The 14,508-nt window shown below is 46.0% G+C and overlaps 1 protein-coding gene across 1 annotated transcript in view; it reads right to left on the bottom strand.

Moving 5' to 3' along the window:
• The window catches only part of PALD1 (phosphatase domain containing paladin 1), a 271,064-nt gene that overhangs the window by 131,355 nt on the left and 125,201 nt on the right, over positions 1-14,508 (bottom strand). The window contains exon 6 of the mRNA XM_078783909.1: positions 14,225-14,389. Coding sequence (XP_078640035.1) covers positions 14,225-14,389 — 165 coding nt within the window. The remainder of the gene's footprint in view (positions 1-14,224; positions 14,390-14,508) is intronic.

Below are 14,508 nucleotides of genomic sequence, written 5' to 3'. Positions count from 1 at the left end.
ATTTGATACGTTTGCCAAAGTGATTTTACCTCTTTATGTGAATATGCAACACAAGACCAATTTACAACACATACGCTAATGAATATCGGGTGCCTTGTAAACACCACAAATCAGCATTAAATGTGTTTTTTGTTTTTGTTTTTTTTGTATACAGAATCGAGGCTCGTGAAAGAGCTAACATTTATCACAAAAAAAAACAAATCAAACAGACAAACAAAATATATAAAAAGAGGGAGCAGTAGACAAGATGGGGAGAGAAGGGGAAGCACACAAACACAACATTTGAGAGCAGGGACATCGGGAGATGTGTGGGAGGGAGAGGGCTTGGGGGGAGGAGGCGTGGGAAGGGGGAGGATGGTTGGAGAAGTATAAAACACAAGGACACCAAGGACTTCCAGGAAAGAAGTTGGTATTTCAAAAAAAGTGGATTTGGGGTGAAATTAGTGGGGGTAGAAAGGTTTTGGATGGGGGAAGATAAGAGATGGTGGTGAACAGCTGTTTTGAAGACCTGGAGGGAGGAGTGGGATTGAAGTGCTAATTTATGAAGTTGTTTATTTATGTCCTTTATCGATGCCAACAATAGGAAAATTGCTCTCACTTTTATTGCAAACACATGTTGCTTCTTTGGCAGGATCATTCAAAGCCTCAGAGCCCACACATTTAGCTTCATGGCAGCTGTTTCACGTCGGTTTTTATCAAACTAGACCAGCAGGATAGTTTAGAGGTACACACACTCTCCGTTAAACTATTTAGCTCAGGTTTGAATCTCGGCCCAGGCATCACCCGTCATTATGGGGTATGGCAGGCAAGGCGAGTCATCAACCATCCCTCGATGAACATTAAGCTGGGCGTTCCACCTGCCTGCATTAGGTAGTTGGTCGATGTTAAAGATCCCACGGAGTCCCTCACGAAGGGAAGGCAAGTCCAAATCCCTGCTCCGTCAAACAGGAGCCACTGGATCGACGGCACATCCGCACACCCAGCAAATGATGCTATCTACAGCCAAGCACTGCATATGAAAAACAGACCCTGATGATATCGCAAATTTATGGTAAAAATGTGTGCATTGGTTAAAGTGTGATCTCTGTTTAGGCCGACCACAGTTATTTTGGATGTGGTTAGAATGAAGGACTCTCACTGGAAGTGTTTATTCATATTATTTGTTGTGGTTGATTAAATATGCATGCTCATATTAAGTGAACTGCTTCCTGTTTGCAGGTCCCATCACAAATTCGCCATGAGGGGGTTTGCCACTCTGCTGTGACCAGAAGGGAAATGCCACAAACTCTCCAGTTTATCATTTCTCTTGATGACATCAAATGGTGTGTTACACAAAAATATTTCCTTAAAAAAAAATTTAAAAAAATTGATCTACCACCACCCAGGGATCCTTGTGGGATCTCGCGAGATTTTGCCGGGGAGGTCACAGTTTTTCGAATCTGTCCATGATCTTCATGCACGCTCGAAGTTAAGTAATTGTTCACAATTGTATTTTTTGTCGAAACTGTATTTGTCTTACGTGTGTGTACCTATAGTGTGTCCCTAAGAAGATTATCGGTGTTAATCTTTCATTCCTGTATAAAATAGTCGACAAACTCGTGTTGCGTAATTTGCGGCCAAGTTCTTTAAGCTTCCTACCTTGAGGCTTTGTTTTCTCTCAGTGGTCGATTGTGGTCCTTATACTCTCATTCTCAGTTTTTCCCCAGTCTTTTCACCCCATACTTTTGTTTAAAATCTCAACAAAAAAAACAACAAAAAAAACAAAAAACATTTCCTTCTTTGTTCTTTTCGTTTGTTCGTTCTTCGACCACGTGTTTCACCCCCATTTCACCCCCATTTTCACCCCATTCCCCAGATAGTTTTCACTGTTCAATTTTAAAATGTTTAAACTTTCCCCTGAAGTACTGTATTCTGTCATATATTATAACACTTTTTTCGTCTCCTTCTTTAAAAGGTTGCTTTCGACTTGCTCACCAAATCTATTCATTCCAAAAAAAAATTCCATCTCTTACAGTTCCTCCTTTCTACATTCCCAAAACTCACCTGCACCCCCCCCACCTCCCCCCCCCCCCCCCCTCCAGCGTCCTTAACCATATCTCTGACTCGAAGGTCACAGTAAACTCATTTTGCAATAAATGTTCGTTGCCCATGAATCGTACAACACTTTCTAAAATCCAAACTCACCCAACCCCTACAAATCTTCCCCATCACCCAACCCTTTCAAATCTCCCCCCTTGCCCCTTCCCTCCAAAAACTCCCCTCACCCCTCCCCTCCTAAACCATGCCCTAACCCTCTCCTCCTAAACACCCCCTCACCCCTCCCCTCCTAAATTCCCCCCCACCCCTCCCCTCCAAATCTCCCCCATTCCTTTCAAATCCCCCCCTTGCCCCTTCCCTCCTAAACTCCCCCCTAACCCCTCCCCTCATAAACTCCCCCCTAACCCCTCCCCTCATAAACTCCCCCCTAACCCCTCCCCTCATAAACTCCCCCCTAACCCTCCCCTCATAAACTCCCCCATAACCCCTCCCCTCATAAACTCCCCCCTAACCCCTCCCCTCATAAACTCCCCCCTAACCCCTCCCCTCATAAACTCCCCCCTAACCCCTCCCCTCATAAACTCCCTCCTCGCCCCTCCCCTGATAAATCTCTCCACCATCATTTTTCTCCATTTCCCCCCTTTCACCCCTCCTCCTCAAAGCGTCCTCCCCGCTTCTTCCCCCTTCCAACTCTCACCTCCATCTCCCCCAAACTTCTTCCTTGCTCTGCCCACCACCCCCTCAAATAACACCTCACTGTGCCTCACCCAATCACCATCAAACCTCTTGTCTGCCCCATCCTTCCCTTTCTCCTAGCTATTCTGAAATCTCTTTCACACTTTAAACAGCTCTCCCTACCTCTTCTTCCTCTTCCACATCTTACCCTACCCCCACCCCCCTGTTCTGTATCCGATGCTCCCCCTTCCTCTTCATTAACGGTATGGACCTCAAACATCCGGGGCCTTCGCTCAAACTTGACTGATCTCTCCATACAGGTTGCTTCTGACAAACCAGACTTGATCTGCTTAACAGAAACTTTCCTCCTCCCGGATGTCTCCGATTCCTTAATATCTCTCCCGGGTTACCACCTCCTCCGGTATGATAGACCTGAGCCTCGTCCTCGAGGTGGGGTTGATATCTTTATCAAAAACTCTCTTCCTCACTCGCCCTGCACTGCACTCTTTCCACCTCACCTCCAGGAGTACCTCTGGCTACGGATTCCCCTTCGCTCCCACCTTTTGTTCATATGTGTGTTGTACCGTCCACGAAACAGTGATGACTCCATCTACATCTCGCTGTCTGATAATATGGACCAACTTCTATCGACTCATCCCAACTCTCTCTTCCTCATATGTGGTGATTTCAATTGTCACCATGCCAGTTGGCTGGGTGTGGGTGCCTGTCTCACCAGCCATGGCTCCTCAGCAAAGGACTTCTGTCACTCACTGGGACTGACACAATCTGTCATTTTCCCGACTTGGATCTCAGTCAACGGAGCATCTTCTCTTCTAGACTTGGCTATGACTAACTTCCCTGCAAATGTCTGCTGCTCTTCTTCTGCTCCAATCGGCTCATCTGATCATGTGCTTGTTAAAGTGGACATCTCTCTGACCATTCTCAGAGAGCCTCCTCAGTGTTGACGAGTCTGGCATTTCACTCAGGCCAACTGGCACGGTCTTCAAGCAGCCATCAATCATCTGGACTGGTCTCCCATCTCTACCGCCTCCAACATCAACTCATCCTGGGAACTCTTCCAAAGTAAATTGCTCTCTCTCATGCACAGATTCATCCGATCTCACCTTCAGTTGTCATGCCCTTCCTCCCGTCCATGGTACACGGAATCTTGTGGTGAGGCAGTTGCCCAGAAACAACTTGCCTTCGCCTCCTGGAAAGCAAATCCAACGGAAGGAAATCTCATTTCCTTTCACAATGCCCGAAAAACAAGTGTGTGTCCAGCCTCAGAAGAGCCAGGAAACAATATCTATCCTCTCTCAAGACTGAACTCTCAAAACTGTCTCCCTCTTCCAAATCCTGGTGGCGTCTGGTCAAATCTGCTTCAGGTGTTTGTTCCCCCTCCATCCCCTCCCTTACCTCCAACGGCTACACAGATGACTCCGCTCGTGAAAAAGCTGAATGCCTCAACTCTGTGTTTGCCTCTAAATCTTGTGTCCCAAACCCATCCCTCTCTGTACCCACCATACCCAGTCGTACCCAGCTGCTCCTGGACTCTGTGTCCTTTTCTCCTGACAAGGTGGAGAAGTTTCTGTCAACCCTCAACTCTGATCCTGCGACTGGACCTGAAAGCATCAGCCCAAAGGTCCTAAAATCCTGCTCTGCCGCTTTTTCACTCCCTTTCTCTGTTCTTGTCATCCTCTCTTTTGCTCAAGGTCATCTGCCATCAGCTTGGAAATCAGCTAACATCACCGCTTTACACAAAAAAGATGCAAAAAGGGATCCTTGCAACGACAGACCAATCAGCCTTCTCACAATTATCAGCAAAGTCATGGAATCCATCATTGCTTCAGATATCAAATCTTTCCTGTTCTCCAATGGCTATGACCATCAATTTGGTTTCAGACCAGGTCATGCTACTCTGTACATGCTGCTTCTGCTGTCTCAACAATGGATGGAGGTCCTCAATGCAAAACAAGAAATTAGAGCTGTCTCCCTTGAGATATCACGTGCCTTCCATGAGGTCTGGCACCCCGCTCTGCTCACCAAACTCTCCTCCTATGGTATCCATGGAAATCTCGAAGAATGGCTTGCTGACTTCCTCTCTAGTCATGGTCAACATGTGGCCCTGAATGGGTTTCTCTCATCTCCCCTTCTTGTTCAGGCTGGAGTTCCCCAAGGCAGTGTTCTGGGCCCTGTGCTTTTTCTGGTCTTCATCAATGATCTCTCCGACTCTTGAAGATCCTTTCTACCTCTTTGCTGATGACTCCACTCTCTGCAGCTCCATTCCTCATCCCTCAGATCGGCAGTCTGCAGCCTCCTCACTCTCTGTAGACCTGGACAAAATCACAGACTGGTCAAACAAGTGGAACATGTTTTTCAATCCTGACAAATCTCACACTCTTACTATGTCTCTCCGAAAAGACCGACTGGACAACCCTCCCATCTCCTTTCTGAACAATCATCTCCAAGAAGTTCTGTCACTCAAACTTCTGGGTCTCACTATCTGCCATGATCTTTCCTGGGAAAACCACATTTCCAATCTGGCCTCCAAAGCCAGTCGCCGACTGGGCATCCTCCATCGTGCGAAGTCCTTCCTTGGCACACGTGAGCTCCTCACCACATACAAGGCTTTCATCCACAGCTCAATGGAATACTGTTCTCCCCTCTGGGCTGGTGCTCCTGCCTCACCTAGCTCGGCTTCACGCTGTTGAAACCAAAGCTTTCAGAATCATTGGAATCTCCCGCGATGAAGCTAACACCGAGGGCCTTTCACTTATTCACCGCAGGCAGGTTGGTGGTCTTTCAATCTTCTACCAACTCCTCTCTGGCCTTGCTCCCCCAGCTCTCTCTGTGCTCTGTCCCCCCAATATTCCTTCAGGTCGCACAAGATCTGCCTGCAACCCTCTTATGGTTACACTGCCAAAATGTCTCTCCGCTCACCTTCACTACTTCATTCCTCTTTTCTCCCGCCTCTGGAACAAACTCCCTCACTCTCTTCAATCCCACTCCTCCCTCCAGGTCTTTAAAACAGCTGTTCACCACCATCTCTTATCTTCCCCCATCCAAAACCTTGATCTTTTCTACCCCCGCTAATTTCACCCCAGATCCACTTTTTTGAAATTCCAACTTCTTTCCTGTAAGTCCTTGCAGTGTCCTTGTGTTTTATACTTCTGCCACCCCCTTCCCACGCCTCCTACCCCCAAGCCCTCTCCCTCTCACAGATCTTCCAATGTCCCTGCTCTCAAATGTTGTGCTTGTGCTTTTCCTTCTCTCCCCATCTTGTCTACCGCTACCCTTATTATATGTTTTGTGTGCCTGATTTTGTGTGTGATAAATGTTAGCTCTTTAACGAGCCTCGATCCTGTACACAAAAAAAAAAATCCCCCCCCCCAAAAAACCAAACCAATTTAACTTCATCTTCGTTTGTGTCTTCATTGTACAGAAATTTTACCTTCACCCATCAAGGTGATTTCATAGTGTTATTGTGAAAAACAAATAATACCAGACCCAAACTAGAATGGCGGCACTCTGTAGGGCGCATACCACCGCCAGGCTGAATAGCTAACGTTTTGTATGCCACTGATAGGTCAGATCTGCATCCTGACCTGAACCAAAATCGAATCGCCTTGTTCTCTTCACCTACCCAACTAATCCACCAAGTTTTGTCCGAATTCGTCCACAACTTTTTGAAATATCATGCTATACTCCCCTATCATGCTATACCCCCTGTTTGTCGTTAAAGGCGGGAAAAAGGGTTGGCGTCAGGAAGGGCATCCGGCCGTAAAACATCGCTTCAAAAAGGGGACCGAAAAACAACAACAACCACGGTTCCCGAAAAAGGCCAACCCCCGCCTTGCGGGGAAAAATGGCCTCTAAAGGTGGTTATTATTTTTATGTATACTCCCCTATGGGGCATCAACTGTTCTCCCCCTCTGGGCTGGTGCTCCTGCCTCACACCTAGCTCGGCTTCACACTGTTGAAACCAAAGCTTTCAGAATTTTTTTTTTTTTGGTATACTGAATCGAGGCTCGTGAAAGAGCTGACATTTACTTCACAAACAAATCAACAAGACAAACAAAATAAATAAAAAAAAGAGGGAGCGGAAGACAAGAGAAGGGGAAGCACACAAACACTTGAGAGCACACAACATTTAAGAGCAGGGAGATGTGTGGGAGGGAGAAGACTTGGGGGAAGGAGGCGTGGGAAGGGGGTGGGGGGGGGGGGGGAGTGGGAGAAGTAAAAAACACAAGGACACCAAGGACTTCCAAGGCAGAAGTTGGTATTTCAAAAAAGTGGAATTGGGGTGAAATTAGCGGGGATAGAAAAGATCAAGGTTTTGGATGGGGGAAGATAAGAGATGGTGGTGAACAGCTGTTTTAAAGACCTGGAGGGTGGAGTGGGATTGAAGAGAGTGAGGGAGTTTATTCTAGAGGCGGGAGAAAAGAGGAATGAAGGAGTGAAGGTGAGCAGAGAGTCTTGATTTTGGCAGTTTAACCATAAGAGGGTTGCAGGCAGATCTTGTGCGACCTGTAGGAATATTTGCGGGACAGAGCCCAGAGAGAGCTGGGGGGGTAAGGCCAGAGAGGAGTCGGTAGAAGACGGAAAGACCACCAACCTGCCTGCGGTGAGTGAGTGAGAGGCCCTTGGAGTTAGCTTCATCGCGGGAGATTCCAATGATTCTGAATGCTTTGGTTTCAACAGCGTGAAGACGAGCTAGGTGTGAGGCAGGAGCACCAGCCCAGAGGGGAGAGCAGTATTCCATTGAGCTGCGGATGAAAGCCTTGTATGTGGTGAGGAGCTCAGGTGTGCCAAGGAAGGACTTTGCACGACGGAGGATGCCCAGTTGGCGACTGGCTTTGGAGGCCAGATTTGAAATGTGGTTTTCCCAGGAAAGATCATGGCAGATAGTGATACCCAAAAGCTTGAGTGACAGAACTTCTTGGAGAGGATTATTCAGAAAGTGGATGCGGATGGGAGGGTTGTCCAGTCGGTCTTTTCGGAGAGACATCGTAAGAGTGTGAGATTTGTCAGGATTGAAAGACATGTTCCACTTGTTTGCCCAGTCTGTGATTTTGTCCAGGTCTGCAGAGAGTGAGGAGGCTGCAGACTGCCGATCTGAGGGATGAAGAATGGAGCGACAGAGAGTAGAGTCATCAGCAAAGAGATCGAGAGGATTTTTAAGAGAGTCAGAGAGATCATTGATGAAGACCAGAAAAAGCACAGGGCCCAGAACACTGCCTTGAGGAACTCCAGCCTGAACAGGAAGAGGAGATGAGAGAAACCCATTCAGGGCCACACGTTGACTACGACTAGAGTGGAAGTCCGCCAGCCATGCGTGGAGATTTCCATGGATACCAAAAGAGGAGAGTTTGGTGAGCAGAGCGGGGTGCCAGACCGTATCGAAGGCACGTGATATGTCAAGGGAGACAGCTCTAATTTCCTGTTTGACATTGAGGACCTCCATCCATTGTTGAGAAAGCAGAAGCAGCATGTCCAGAGTAGAGTGACCAGGTCTGAAACCAAATTGATGATCAGAGATCAAGCCATTGGAGAAGAGGAAAGATTTGATATCTGAAGCAATGATGGATTCCATGACTTTGCTGATAATTGGGAGAAGGCTGATTGGTCTGTAGTTGCTGGGATCTGTTTTTGCACCTTTTTTGTGCAAGCGGTGATGTTGGCAGATTTCCAAGCAGATGGCAGATGACCTTGAGCAAAAGAGAGGGTGAAGAGAACAGAGAGAGGGAGTAAAAGAGCGGAAGAACAACATTTTAGGACCCGTGGGTTGATGCCGTCAGGTCCAGTTGCAGAATCAGAGTCGAGGGTTGACTGTGTCCTTTCCTCCTGACAAGGTGGAAAAGTTTCTGAGTCCAGGAGCAGCTGGGTACGACTGGGTACGGTGGATACAGAGAGGGATGGGTTTGGGACACAAGATTTAGAGGCAAACACAGAGTTGAGGCATTCAGCTTTTTCACGTGCGGAGTCAGCCGTGTGGCCGTTTGAGGTGAGGGAGGGGATGGAGGGGGAACAAACACCAGAAACAGATTTGACCAGACGCCACCAGGATTTGTAAGAGGGAGACAGATAAGAGAGTTCTGTCCTGAGAACGGAGAGATATTGTTTCCTGGCTCTCCTGAGGGTGGACACACACTTGTTTCGGGCTTTGTGAAAGGAAATGAGATTTCCTTCCGTTGGATTTGCTTTCCAGGAGACGAAAGCAAGTTGTTTCTGGGCAATAGCCTCACCACAAGAATCCATGTACCATGGACGGGAGGAAGGGTATGACAACTGAAGACGAGATGGGATAAATCTGTGCATGAGAGAGAGCAATTTACTTTGGAAGAATTCCCAGGATGAGTTGATGTCAGAGGCGGTAGAGATGGGAGACCAGTCCAGATGATTGATGGCTGCTTGAAGACCGTGCCAGTTGGCCTGAGTGAAATGCCAGACTCGTCGACGCTGAGGAGGCTCTCTGAGAATGGTCAGAGAGATGTCCACTTTAACAAGCACATGATCAGATGAGCCGATTGGAGCAGAAGAAGAGCAGCAGACATTTTCAGGGAAGTTAGTCATAACGAAGTCCAGAAGAGAAGATGCTCCGTTGACTGAGATCTGGGTCGGGAAATTGACAGATTGTGTCAGTCCCAGTGAGTCACAGAAGTCCTTTGCTGAAGAGCCATGGCTGGTGAGAGAGGTACCCACACCCAGCCAACTGGCATGGTGACAATTGAAATCACCACATATGAGGAAGAGAGAGTTGGGATGGGTAGATATAAGTTGGTCCATATTATCAGACAGCGAGATGTAGATGGAGTCATCACTGTTTGGTAGACGGTACAACACCCATATGAACAAAAGGTGGGAGCGAAGGGGAACCCGTAGCCAAAGGTATTCCTGGGGGTGAGGTGAAGAGAGGGCAGTGCATGGCGAGTGAGGAAGAGAGTTTTTTATAAAGATAGCAACCCCCCCCCCCCCCCCCCCCTCCAGGACGAGGCTCAGGTCTATCATACCGGAGGAGGGAGTAACCTGGGAGAGATACCAAGGAATCAGAGACATCATGAAGGAGGAAAGTTTCTGTTAAGCAGATCACGTCTGGTTTGTCAGAAGCAACCTGTATGGAGAGATCAGTCAAGTTTGAGCGAAGGCCTCGGATGTTTGAGGTCCATACTGTTAAAGAAGAGGAAGGGGGAGCATCGGATACAGAACAGGGGGGGGGGGGGGGGTAGGGTAAGATGTGGAAGAGGAGGAAGAGGTAGGGAGAGCTGTTGAAGGTGTGTCAGAGATTTCAGAATAGCTTGGAGAAAGGGAAGAATGGGGCGGACAAAAGGTTTGATGGTGATTGGGTGAGGCGCAGTGAGGTGTTATTTGAGGAGCGGGAAGAGTGAGGCAGAAGGTTGAGGGAGATGAAGGTGAAAGTTGGAAGGGGGAAGAAGCGGGGAGGACGCTTTGAGGAGGAGGGGTGAGAGGGGAGTCTAGGAGGGGAGGAGTGAGGGAGGGTCTCGGAGGGGAGGGGTGTGGGGGGAGATCTGAAAGGGATGGGTGATGGGGAAGATTTGGAGGGGAGGGGCAAGGGGGAAGATTTGAAAGGGATGGGTGATGGGAAGATTAGGAGGGGAGGGGCAAGGGGGAATATTTGAAGGAGATGGGTGATGGGGAAGATTTGGAGGGGAGGGGCAAGGTGGTGGATTTGGAGGGGAGGGTTGATGGGCAAGTTTTGAAGGGGAGGGGTGATGGGGAAGTTTTTGAGGGAAGGGGTGATGGGGAAGTTTTGGAGGGAAGGGGTGATGGGGAAGTTTTGGAGGGAAGGGGTGATGGGGAAGATTTGGAGCGGAGGGGTGAGATTGGATTTTGAAAAATGTACGATTAATGGGAAACGAACATTTCTTATTGGAATTCATTATTGTTGGAATTCTTTGGAATTGTTATTATTGTATTATTGTATTATTATAGTATTGTATTATTGTATATTATTGGGATTATTGGAATTCTTATACAGAATCATTGGAATCTCTTGCAATGAAGCTCACTCCGAGGGCCTTTCACTTACTTACCGCAGGCAGGTTGGTGGTCTTTCTGTCTTCTACCGACACCTCTCCGGCCTAGCTCCCCCAGCCCTGTCTGTGCTCTGTCCCCCAAATATTCCTACAGGTCGCACAAGATCTGCCAGAAACCCTCTTATGGTTAAACTGCCAAAATGAAGTCTCTCTGCTCACCTTCACTCTTTCCTCCCACCTATGGAACAATCTCCCTCACTCTCTTCAATCCCACTCCTCCCTCCAGGTCTTTAAAACAGCTGTTCACCACCATCTCGTCTTCCCCCATTCAAAACCTTGATCTTTTCTAACCCCGTTAATTCACCCCGAATCCACTCTTTTTTGAAATACCGACTTCTTTCCTGGAAGTCCTAGCAGTGTTCATGTTTTTTATACCTCTCCCACCCCCTCCCCAGCCCCTTCCCCCAAGCCCTCTCCCTCCCACAGATCTCCCGATGTCCCTGCTCTCAAATGTTGTACTTGTGTGCTTCCCTCTCTCTCCCCATCTTGTCTCCCACTCCCTTTATCTTATGTTATATGTGTCAGTTTGTCTTTGTGATTAATGTTAGCTCTTACACGAGTCTCGATCTTGTATACAAAAAATATATATATACATCGGTTTATCCATCTCTCAATTGCGAAGAATCAATAATATTTTAAAAAATTCCAATATCCAGATCTGGATTCGGATCTTCGCCTAAATTGAATTGATTCGTCCTTGTCATACACACTACCTGTCCACCACGTTTCGTCCGAATCTGTCCATAGCTTTTTGAGATATCCTGTTCACACACAAACAGACAAGGGTAAAAACATAACGTCCGTCCACCTTTGGTGGCAGAGGCAACTAGAAGGGCACTCGGTAGCGAGCATACCTGCACAGGCTGAACAGTTCACGTTTTGTATCCACCGATATGTCAGACAGATCTGGTTCCGAAGCTGAACCAAAATCAAATCGCCTTGTTCTTGTCACCAGGCAAACTCATCCACCAAGTATCTATGAATCCGTCCATAACTTTTTAGATATTGTGCTACTTATCGTTTTTGGCCCTATCTCTCAATTGTGAAGAAACATTTTAAAATTCTATCATCCGTCTCCGGATATTCCCCAAAATCTTATCATTTTCTCCTTTTGAAACACCGAATCTGTCCACCACATTTCGTCCAAATCCGTCCACATCTTTAGCTCTGCCACCAAAGGTGGATGGAGGTTATATTTTCACCCCTATTTGTCTGTCTGTGGCCTATCAGTGGGATACAAAACAAACTGTTCAACCTGGCGGAGGTATGAGCTACACCGAGTGCCGTTCTAGTTTGATATGTCCTGCTCATAGACAGACAGACAGACAGGGGTGAAACCATAACCTCTATCCACCTTCCATGATGGAGGTAAAAATGTTGTTCGGAACAAAGTTTACGTTTTGTTCCATGCTACATGAATCATTTCAGAAGAAAAAAAGGGGGGGGGGGGGGGGAATGCAGCTCAAGCTACTTGCATTGAAAAAATGAAATCAAAGCCTTTCTGGTTATTGGCCTTGCACCTGAGGTTAAATAATCGACTGTAACCCAGGTGAAAATGGAGTGCAGAACTGGTGTGCCACTCAATGATGGGTTTCCATAGCAACTACACATTAGTATCATCTCCAGATTGATAGTTTCCACACGTCTAGAGTTAGGCAAGCTCTTAGCAATTGCTGTAAGAACAGTTACATTTTAAAAATCAATACACCAGGTCAACGTATAGGTACACCTGCGAGTATATTACGAAAAAAATTAATAGTTCATCGTTTCGGTACACCTGCGAGTATATTACGATAAAGAAACTAGTTCATCGTCTCGATACACCTGCGGGTATATTACGATAAAAAAACTAGTTCATCGTATAGGTACACCTGCAGGTATATTACGATTTAAAAAAACTAGTTCACCGTATAGGTACACCTGCGGGTATATTACGATAAAAAAACTAGTTCATCGTATAGGTACACCTGCAGGTATATTACGATTTAAAAAAACTAGTTCATCGTATAGGTACACCTGCAGGTATATTACGATAAAAAACGAGTTCATCGTATAGGTACACCTGCGGGTATATTACGATAAAAAAACTAGTTCATCGTATAGGTACACCTGCAGGTATATTACGATTTAAAAAAACTAGTTCATCGTATAGGTACACCTGCGGGTATATTACGATTAAAAAAAAGTTCATCGTATAGGTACACCTGCGGGTATATTACGATAAAGAAAAACTAGTTCATCGTCTCGGTACACCTGTGGGTATATTACGATAAAAAACGAGTTCATCGTATAGGTACACCTGCGGGTATATTACGATAAAAAAACTAGTTCATCGTATAGGTACACCTGCGGGTATATTACGTTAAAGAAAAGCAGTTCAATGTATCGATACACTTGTGGGTATATTACGACAAAGAAAAACCAGTTCATCGTATAGGTACACCTGTGGGTATATTACGTTAAAGAAAAGCAGTTCAATGTATCGATACACTTGTGGGTATATTACGACAAAGAAAAACCAGTTCATCGTATAGGTACACCTGCGGGTATATTACGTTAAAGAAAAGCAGTTCAATGTATCGATACACTTGTGGGTATATTACGACAAAGAAAAACCAGTTCATCGTATAGGTACACCTGTGGGTATATTACGATAAAACTAGAGGTTCCAGGGAACCTGAACTCAACTGGTCTATATCAATATGGTTAGAATATGCATAATAGAACCACAAACAAAAATGGATTTTTCAATATGGCTGCCCTGCCACGCCCATTTTTGTGCGTGCAACGCCCAAATGCAATCCCAAACTAGTTTATGTCTTAAAGATGCTGCAAAACAAATTTCATCAAATTTAATCAATATTTGTGACTTTTAGAGCGTAGACGTCGAATTGTTTACAGACGACAGACAGACAGACGACGGACACTGGGTGTCGATAAAAACTCAGCTGGACATAGTCCATTTGAGTTAAAAAACGAGTTCATCGTATAGGTACACCTGTGGGTATATTACGACAAAGAAAAACCAGTTCATCGTATAGGTAGGTACACCTGTGGGTATATTACGATAAAAAAACTAGTTCATCGTATAGGTACACCTGCGGGTATATTATGTTAAAGAAAAGCAGTTCAATGTATCGGTACACCTGTGGGTATATTACAACAAAGAAAAACCAGTTCATCGTATAGCTACACCTGTGGGTATATCACGATAAAGAAAAATGTCACATTTGATAATCTATGCGTAGGCTTTCCTTTCCCCCGCAAAAAACGTGAAAGTCTCGTGTAAAGTCAATTTAAGAAGAGATCTTTGACAAAGAACCTGTCAGTCAGTAAGAATTCCACATTCCTATTAAGACATGTACAATGTTCATGTTCTCCTCATGTACATCTGCAAAGACAACAGAACAAATGTATTCGGTGAGATGAAATAGTCATGTAAAAATGTACATTCTTACCTCTCTCTGTATGACAGGTTCGAGTTTATTAGGAGACAGCCGAGGGAATCGTCCACAGAGGTTTTCGTGTAGGTTTTCGGGATCCCGTGGTGAGTATGGGATGAAATCGTCACCCTGCCTCAAGAAAAGTACTGGCTCCTCACGTAGACAAAAGAACAAGATCTCCTGTGTACATCGACAGATGGGACACAGCTCCAATACATGGACAGTATGTTCATAAAGGAATCTTAGTGCTAATGCAGTATTCATTAAACAAAACACCAACATGGTTGTTTCTTTGATTC

The sequence above is a fragment of the Myxine glutinosa genome, chromosome 8 (genome assembly GCF_964187855.1).
Source record: "Myxine glutinosa chromosome 8, kmMyxGlut1.1, whole genome shotgun sequence".
In the NCBI taxonomy this organism is placed as follows: domain Eukaryota; kingdom Metazoa; phylum Chordata; class Myxini; order Myxiniformes; family Myxinidae; genus Myxine; species Myxine glutinosa.
The sequence above is the reverse complement of the archived record's forward strand: the minus strand, read 5'-3'. Positions and strand labels throughout refer to the sequence as shown.